The sequence below is a fragment of the Humulus lupulus genome, chromosome 4, assembly GCF_963169125.1.
Source record: "Humulus lupulus chromosome 4, drHumLupu1.1, whole genome shotgun sequence".
Classification (NCBI taxonomy): domain Eukaryota; kingdom Viridiplantae; phylum Streptophyta; class Magnoliopsida; order Rosales; family Cannabaceae; genus Humulus; species Humulus lupulus.
In genome coordinates, this window is record NC_084796.1 from 176,587,022 (window position 1) to 176,597,284 (window position 10,263).

At 36.0% G+C, this 10,263-nt stretch overlaps 1 protein-coding gene across 1 annotated transcript; it reads right to left on the reverse strand.

The window, feature by feature from the left end:
* Window positions 1–882: 882 nt before the first annotated feature.
* On the reverse strand, window positions 883–4,908 carry LOC133832699 (uncharacterized). The gene is made up of 4 exons (XM_062263010.1): window positions 4,696–4,908; window positions 1,569–1,686; window positions 1,308–1,451; window positions 883–1,208 (listed from the first exon to the last, which is right to left on the reverse strand). Exons 1-4 carry the CDS (start codon window positions 4,906–4,908, stop codon window positions 883–885), a joined length of 801 nt encoding a protein of 266 aa, XP_062118994.1.
* Window positions 4,909–10,263: the final 5,355 nt, after the last annotated feature.

Consider the following 10,263-nt stretch of genomic DNA (forward strand, 5'->3'; position numbering starts at 1 on the left):
TTCAAATTTGAATTAGTTATCAGGTTGTGAGATCTTATCTGACAAAGAAGTTTGAATAAATAATTAAATAAAAAATTGAAAAACCAACATCCCTAAAAATAGGGAGGCTACACGTGCACACACAATCCATGGACTGTGTGTGGCGTGTAGGGCAATTTTCAGGGATATGACTTTCATTTTTATTTATTTAATTAATTAATTAATGGATAATTTAAAAATTGGTTTTTGGATTTTTTCATTAATAGAATAATTAATTAATTAAAAAGTAAATTGGAAAATGGTTATAGATTTTTTTTTTTTTAAATTTGAATATTTTATTTTAAGTATGACTAATCAGAAAAATATTCAGATAAGTGAGAGAACTCAGTCTATTCGTTCTGTGAAAAATAGAACGATAGTTTTCTCTCCCTGAAAAATAAAGAACCAATTCTCAGGCCTATTCTCTTGATCTCATGTGTTGAGTACATCAAGTAAAATCACCAATAAACTATCCTTCATTCTCTAAGTGCCCACACATTTCTTGAGGTGTAGAGAATGCTTTGGAAGATCTTGGTGTGAGTACGTGGGAGCGATTTGGATAAGAAGATCGTTCTAAATGCGAAAAGATAGCAAGGACACTTGATAGGTTTCAAGAGGTATGAATTCTATCCTTAACTTGCTTATGATTAATGTATGTATATTAATGGATCCGCATATTTAAAGGTAGTTTAAATATGTTACAAAAATTTTGTTGTACACTGGGCCAACCTCACCACCATTTCGCTGCATATTAGGAAACTCGTTCCTAACATTAATAACACATACTCGTAGACTAGGCAGAGTTAACTGCTGAACCACGTAAAAATCCTCTGGTTTTCCTCTTTATTCATTTGCACCAATATTTTATTGTTTAATTGTTCTACTATTTAAGTAGACGAAAAACAGCGTCAACAAGCGTACTTCTTGCTCTGAGAAATCATCAGGATAGAACTTCTCTGCAAGTTTGCAAATATCATCAATCTTGAAAAATTTAAATCCATCTCTAGGATCAAAAGCAGTGCTAAGAACAAGTAACTCTACTGAATGTTCATTGAATCTAGAGTTTAATTCTTGCAATTGATAGTCAAGTGTAGTAATAAAGATATCAACTCGATAATACTGCATAACACTAATCTTATCTTGTTGATTTCGAGATCTTCCACCCTTTGCAACATATTGAGCATCCAAATCTGGGATATCAATTTAATGTTGCTCACAAAATGATGCAACCTTCATGAGGAAAGAATCCCTTCCTGAATCTCGAATGCTCTTAAGTAGCCTTTTTGTACTTGCAACAATATGCATAACATTCAGAATATCTTGTGATTGTCGTTGTAAGTCTACACAAAGAATACGAGTAATTTTCAAAATCTCTTTCATAAGATGTAATATGAAAACAAACTCAAATGATAATAATTGATTGCAAGAAAAATCTGCATATCCACGTTGAGAATATGAAACTTTTTCTATTGCAATTTTACTCAAAACCACACAAGTTGCATTAAATATTTTGAGCAAGCTATAAATAGAATCCAAATGAGAACCCTAACGAGTATCTCCAGTTTGCTTTAAGGTGGAAATTTGATTTAGCCTCTTCCCTGATTCGATTTCATCATTTGCAATCTTAGTAGCAAGTTCAACATATTGAGCCTTTAATTTATCATTACGCTTGCAAGATGTAGTAACAATATTGATAATGAAAACCAAGGAAGAGAAAAATTGATGAACTTGACTTACTTCTCGAGAAGCTGCAACTAAAGCAAGTTGGAGGCGATGGGCTAAACAATGGATGTAATATGCATATGGACATTCATTACAAATTAAAGCCTACAAGCCATTCCACTCTCCTCTCATGTTACTAGCTCCATCGTACCCTTGCCCGCGTATGTTAGAAATAGCTAAATTATGTTGAGAAAGAACAAAAAATATACCTTCTTTCAAAGCTAACGTCGTAGTGTCTCGTACATGGACAACACCAAAAAATCATTCACGAATGAACCCTTCTTTATCTACAAATCTCAAAACAAGAGCCATTTGCTCTCTTTTGGGCACATCACGTGCTTCATCTATTATGATGCATAATTTTGAGTCTCCAATTTCTTGACGAATCTCTTTCTTGAATGTAACGCCCTACTTCCTTAGAGTCGTTACCAAGTGAGTTTTAAGACAAAACAGTGTGCAGTGAACTCGCTAACCGAGGTTTTGAAACAAAAGTGTGACTAATTAAAAGTTAAGGCTGTAATCTTAGAAAAATGTGTTGTTTCAATAAAAACTTCTGGTATTAAACATTTGGGATCCCAAAATAAGGTTTGAAAACTATTTACATCTTAAAATAAGTGTACAATTGATCAGTTATAAAAAAAATCATAGATTATTACAGCCGTTTTCGAATAAACCCCCAACCAAAACAGTCGGGCAGGCCAAACATGTACGTGTCGCTTCACGCTCTCCGTAGTCATGGTTGGTTGACTCAGTCATTGCCCTTACCTGCAACACAGAGCACCTGTGAGCCGAAGCCCAGCAAGAAAACTCATGCAGAACATAACATATGCAAATATACAGTTAATCATATCAGATAGTCCACAGATAAACAAGTCAACCATTAGACTAAGCAAACACGGCCATGCCACCCCAGAAGCCTTACCGAAGCCTGGGGTATCGGTTCACACCGTAAGGATAACACATGTATCCACCGGGCCCTTCCCTGACTATAGCATCCCATGTGCTAAGTGTTACTTCCGGCCCCGCTGCCGCACCCGGCCTACGCCGCTCTCGGCCCTTGCCGTTTATTTTATTATGATCACACATATAGTATAACACAACAACATTCAAACAAATATCAATTCATTTAAATCTGCACCCTAACTTGTAATGCAATATAGGGCCGTGCCCGGCAATCATCTCATCATGCTATATGCAATATAGGGCCGTGCCCCGCAATCACACTATGGGCCCATGCCCTATCCTACGGGTGTTATAGTTTTCTTACCTTTCCAATCAATAGCTTAGATCACCTGACTCCTTGAGCACGATCCCACACGAGCCTTAGCGCACACCTAGGCACAAACATAGGTCAAAGTCAATACCGAACCCCAAGTCTGAATTCCTAGCCTCGGGACCAATCCCGAGCCCCCGGGAAGTCCTAAATCCCCAAAACAAAGTGGCGGAATCGAGCCCTGAACCCTAGGTCAAAATCCCTCATCAAAAACCCAAAAATTCAACTCTGTGAACAGTGCAGCGCTACAGCGCTCTAAAGAGGGCGCTGTAGCGCTACAAGCACAACTCACCTCCCCAGAACAGGGGCTAGCGCTACAGCGCCCACTGACTAGCGCTGTAGCGCTAGTTGCAGCCCAGCGATTTCCTTCAACCAAATCAACCCCAAACTTGTCCAAACCTTTTCCATACCCAAAATCAAGCTTATAACCATCTCACACTCACCCCAAGCATCCCAAGAACTCAAAACCCAAGCACATTCAACCCAAATCTCAAAATCTACCATGAACAACCCTAAACCAGAAATTCATGCAAACCACAAAGATAGAGTCTTAGAAATCATACCATTAATGCAATTTCGACCTTGATTCAACCCTAGGCCTCCTTAGCTTGTTCATCATCAAAGCTTGCCCAGAAATTCCCTAAAATTCCCATCAACTCAGCTCAAAACACAGCTCAAACCATCAAAACCCTTAAACTGAAATCTCTAAAAACTTACCTAAAAAGTTGATGTGTTCTTGCTAATCCTTGCCAAATCTTCAAGTATAACCTTAAGATTCTTGATGCTCAGCCTATCCTAGCTCTCCACCGAGCTTGCTCCAAGAAAAATGGAGAGAAATGGTGCAAAAATGCACAAACCGACCCTTGTGAAAACCCCTCTGTTTTCCCTCTTTTCTTTCTTTCCTTTTTCTTTCTCTCCACAGCCAACACTCTCTATAAATCCCACTAAGTGTAAAGCCTCATAAATAAATCTCTAAAAGCCAAATGACCAAAATTCCCTTCCTATTAATTCTAAATCCTTTTTATCCAAGTAGGGCCATTTTAGTCATTTTACCCAATTCCCGCTAATCCTCAAGTGTCTCTAATATTTTCCCGTTGCTTTCCAACACCTGATAAACCATCAAATAAATATTCCCCATCATCAAAATTAATCTCAATCTATTCTCTGAATTCCTGTTCATACCCCCAGGCTTGCCCCGAGCCGGGTATAAATTCCTGTCATGACTTTCCGCTAGCCTGCTCACTAGGATCGCCTCGAGTCACAAATCACTGATACACCCACATACCACTGTGGTCTCAACAATCATCACATATCAATGCAGTTATGCCCAACATGGCCAAAATTACAATTATGTCCTTCTAACCCGATCCGAGCCTACATGCATACTAATATACATAGTCATGCATCTCAGATAAACAAATAGTCATATAACATGCTTTAAATCATAATCATGCATTTAACTCATCAAATCACACATAAATCCTATCATGCCCTCCTGGCACGCTAATCAAGGCCCTTAAGCCTTATTAGCTATTTTGGGTCGTTACATTGAACAACACTTGCAACCTATACATTACTTTTAATTAAACAAATTATTTTATGAAAGAACATAAAAATATAAGAAATAAAAAAGAATACAATATTTAGAAAATGATATATGAAAGAATAAAAATCACCATTACCTTATCATTGTAAGATGCCAATAACTTCAGAAGTTCATGAAAATTTCCTCGATTAATTGATTCTTTACTTTTGTCACGTCCTTGAAAGGCACAAGCTTGTAAGGCAAGCCATTTGACTACATCAATTGTAACTTGAAGTCTTAATCTATTATTCTCAATTTGCTCAGAAGTTTGTTTTTCAATAAAACCTCTAATATGTATTGAAGCATTCATCAAATCATTTTAGGCTTTTACATTATTTTTATGAACTGAGTTAGGACTTTTTCCCACATGTCATAAGAGAGCACAATTATTTCCATCATTGACTTTCTTCCAGTTCTTAAAGCCTCCAATAAATTTTTTTTTTGCTTCCATCCGTCCAATTGGCTTACTAAATAAATGGCAAGGCAAACAAAATACTGCATCAACTAATGGAGAGTATTCTAGCCAAAGAGGAAACAATTCAAACCAAGAGCTACAAAAATGTTGAAGATGCTCCTTTGATCTGGATGGGAGATAGCTTTCAAGTTTGATTTGATATGGTCCAGCTTTAATATAAGCTCGACGAATTTCATCTTGTTGATTAATTGGAGGACGTTTTCCAGGATCACGCTCCATAGAGGCAATATCAAATATTTCACTTTCAATTCTTTGAACATTCTTAGGATGTGTGGGTACTAAATTTTCAGAATTTGGAATAGATGTTTGACCATTTTTTCCAAATTGTTGATGTTCAATGCTTTTTCTTTTAAAAAATTCATCAATTGTTAGCTTTCCCATAACCATGAAGAGTATTTGAACCTAAAATTGTATTGTGAAACTATATATAAGAGAAAAATAAATAAAAATTTATATCAACACAAATATATAATTTTAAATGTAATAGATTTGCAAATTGCAATTATGTACAAATTACAATCCATAATCACATAGCAAACAATCAATCTTTCAATAAATTAAATTATAGTATCTTATATGGCAACCAACAATATCAGTTTTATCAATCTTTTGTATTGCTATGTAACAAATAATATATATTTTCTTATAAAATTTTAATTAGTTGCTGGCATGTAGTTAATTATATTAATAAAATAAAATCATGAGATATTAAAATTATAACAAATAAACCCAAAAAAAAATTATAACGAGTAACAAAAACAAAAAAGATAATTATAACTAATTACTTGGTGGAGGACCTTGACTAGGGGGGTCTTGATTGGAAGGGTATTGGCTCGTTCCAGGAGAAAATTTTGGTGGAAGAGGAAGATTAAAGACCAGTATGGGCTTTTGGTCTAATGCATTTAGCCGTTGCAGGTATCGGTTCCACCTCTGTACTATTTGTCTTCATTCATTTAGGGAAAATACTAGGGTTTAAAAAAAATGAAAGAAACTAACTTTGTCAAGATTACTAACAAACAATATGGACCAATTTAATTATGGGCCTTATACATACTTTGGTTCATAGTTGTAAACTTTAAATCCAAATTTCAATTATAACATTTTTTAATTTATTATTTTTTATTAAATAATAACTAAGTTATTAATTAATATAACTAGGTAAAAAAATTAAGAAAAAGTTTGGGGGGGGGGGGGGGGGGCATGGCCACCTCCGGCCCCTCTTTGTCTCCGTCATTGAGTGGGCCTAATCAACTAATAATAATTAATAAAACGAAGGTTTAAATTCTTGTCTTTTGGACCTTATATGAAAGTATGGGGGTCTTAGTAGTGGGAACGACATATTGGACCCAACCCTCCTCTATAGAAGCCCAATTGTTAAGGCCCATTTGCATGAGTTGGACTTAATTGTATAGGTTCATTATAATAGTTAAGCCTAAATATTCATTAGCAAAAAATTACTTCCAATTTAATTTAATTTGTTTCAATGTGACACCTTATAATAAATAGAAAATTATAGGACTTTGGTTTTAAAAATTTAATTCAACAATTTTTTGGAGAACCATAGTCATTAATTTTTGAAAATTAATAATAAAAATACTATTTTTATAATGAGCTTATTTTAAGAATTATATTCGATATCCACCGTTGTTTTAACAAGGTCAATAGCTTAATGGGGTCACGAGACGCTTTGATTCGCCCCCCTACGGAAGGTGTTCATTAGTTATTTTGAAAAGGTTATATTTCAAAAGATAGATAATTATAGGTTAAATTCTACTAGACTCACCCCTACGGTGACTACTAGGACTAAATCTATTGATTATCGAAACCGTGGGTCTACCTCATAAAATAAGAGATTTTGTTTTCTTATTTTGATTGAATAGTTGGTTGTTAATAATGGAAGTGTCCATTATTAAATGAGTTTACAGCTCTATTTAACTAATGATATTTTTTTACTCTCGCCAACCGGGACAACGATATCATAGAATAGTTAAAAAGCTAAAGAAATAGAAATATAAGTATTTCGGTAATTTTTTTTCCATATCTAACATATTTTTTGTATATGTTGTGCTATTTCTTGAAATTAGAGTGAATAGGAGTTTTCTTGAGAAAAAGTGATTGATTTATATTTTATTGATAACTAGTATTTTTAAGTATGGTTGTGTCTACTCCCATCATTTCTCAACTTTCGATGGAGAAACTCACTAGAGAAAACTTCCTTAGGTGGAAGCAAAATATCAACATAGTGTTGATTGGTGACAACACCAAGTTCGTCATGATAGAGGAATCCTCAGAAGTTCCAGCTGAAAGGGCTACCAAGACTGTTAGAGATAAATACGAGTGTTATCAGGCGACTAATATCAAGGTACGATAGTACATGCTGACTATTATGGTCCACACTCTCAAGACAAAGATGGAGAATGTTGAGATGACCTACGAAATCATGGATCAACTCCAAGACATGTTCGGTGCAAAGTATGTGCAAACTCATTTTCAGGCCACCAAGAAATATGCCAATACTCGGATAGCATCGTCTCCGCACGTTCGTGATGACACCATCTCCACCCGTTCTTGATCAAATCAACTATCGTCCGACGCAACTCATAAACGAGCTCCAAACTTTCGAGTCTATCATGGGTGGACCAAGTAAGGGAGGAGAAAAGAAGACTACTATTGCTGCTGATCCAGCTAAGGCTGAAGCTAACCAAGCTTCGTCTTCGAAAGCTGGAAATAAGAGGAAAGATGGAAAAAAAACACAACCCCAGGCCTGCAAAGGCTGCAAAGATGAGTGCACAACCAAGTGCACAGATGCCTAAGGGGAAGAAAAAGAAAAACAAGAAAGGTAAAGGTAAATGCTTTCACTGCAAAGAGAAGGGGCATTAGAAACAAGATTGCCCCAAGTTTCTAGCAGCGAAAAATAATGGTAATGATTATTGTTCATATATCTTAGAAACATGTGTTTTAGAGAATGATAAATCTTGTTGGATTATTGATTCTGGATCTACTAACCATGTTTGTAACTCTTTGCAGCTTCTTGAATTGTGGGAGGAAGTGGATGAAGGCGGCTTAAAGCTTAGAGTTGGGAACAGAGCGTTCGTTACGATCCAAGCTAGAGGAAGAGCTCGCCTGAAGTTCGGAAATAAATATTTAATTTTGAAAGATGTATTTTTTATTCTGGATTTTAGTAGAAATTTAGTTTCAGTTTCCATGTTGCAATTAGAACAATTTGTTATGACTTTCACAAGTTCTAATATATCTATTTCTTTCAATGGATAACTATTGTGTATTGCATGTTTGGAAAACAGACTTTATATTCTGTGACCTAACGAACCCCTCGCTCTGAACAATGATTTATTCAAAGTAGCTAAACCTAGGACCAATAAAAATCAAACGACAGATATCGATAACATGACGTATTTATGGCATTTGAGACTAGGTCACATTGGCTATGATAGAATTCAAAGACTTACAACGGATGAGCCTTTGAGGGAACTCACCTTAGGTGAATTACCTATCTGTGAATCTTGTCTAGAAGGAAAACTAACCAAGCATCCATTCTCTACCAAGGAACCACTTGAACTTGTTTATTAAGATGCTTGTGGAACTTTTAATGTACAAGCCAGGGTGATTTTTGAGTATTTCATCACTTTCATTGACAATTACTCTAGATACTCATGTCTTTACCTAATGCATAGGAAATCAGAAACATTTTTAAAGTTTAAGGAATTCCTAGCTATGGGTTAGAATCAATTAGGTAAAATGTTAAAGATCTTGCGATCTGATAGGGCTGAAGAATATTTGGATATGCAATTCCAAGATCATTTAACTGAAATTGTGATTTTATCACAACTTACTGCCCCAGGTACTTCGCAACAAAATGGTGTAGTGGAACGCTGGAATAGAATTTTAATGGAAATGGTTAGATGCATGCTTAGTTACTCAACATGAAATTGAAACTACGAACGACATTCTAAATGTCGTACCGTCCAAATCAATTCCAAAAACACCTTTAGAATGCTGGAATGGTCGCGAACCTAGTTTACGTCATTATTGTATCTGGGGGTGTCGAGCCCACATCCGTGAACGACATTGCATGTTTGTTGGATTTCCTAAAGGCACTCGAGGTGGAATTTTCTATAGTCATTCATAAAAGAAAGTGTTTACTTCTATGAATGCTACATTTAAGGAAAATGACTATGTCCAAAACTTCAAACTGCGCAACAAAGTAGTTTTAGGGGAGATGGTTGAAGAATTGACTCCAACCAATGTTCCACCATCATCAATGCAAGTTGATGATGAAATTCCCACTCTTCATGTCCAACTGACGCAAGTCAATTTAAATGAAGAGAGTACCACTGTTCCTGAGCAAACAGTCATGGAGCCTCGTCGTAGTCGGAGGGTTTCTACGAACCCAGTTCGTTATGGTTTTGATGGTGAAACCAATAGGGTTGTTGGTAACACTGGTGACGATAATCCATTGTCTTTAAAACAGGCAATGACTATCCCTGAAAAGGATCTATGGCTTGAAGCCAAGAAACAGGAAATGGAGTCCACATACTCAAATTCTGTTTGGGATCTTCTGGAAGCACCTAGTGACTTTAGGGCCATTAGGTACAAGTGGATCTACAAGATGAAACGAGGTGTTGATGGAAATATTGAAACTTATAAAGCTCGATTAGTGGCAAAGGGTTACACGCAAAGAGAAGGTGTGGACAATGAGGAAACTTTTAGTCTGGTAGCCACGCTCAAGTCCATTTGCATCCTCTTATCCATAGCATCCGCTCTCGACTATGAGATCTCGCAAATGGACGTCAAGAAAACATTTCTTAATGGGAAGCTTGAAAAAATCATTTATATGGATCAGCCAGAAGGATTAGTTGGACAAGAAGGAAAAGTTTGCAAGTTCAATAGGTCCATTTATTGACTTAAGCAAGCTTCTCGTTCCTAGAATCTTAGGTTTGATGAAATAATCAAAACCTATGGCTTTGAACAAAATATTGATGAGCCTTGTGTTTAACTGAAGGCAAATCAAATAGTGGTATTCTCGGTTGGACATGAAGAGTGGGAATTTTATCATTAACTCGCGTTGATGACGATGGAAAATTGGTTGGAGTCAATTCTTTAACCATCTCCTCTAAAACTACTTCGCTGTAAGGTTTAAAATTCTAGACATAGTCATTTTCCACAAAAGTA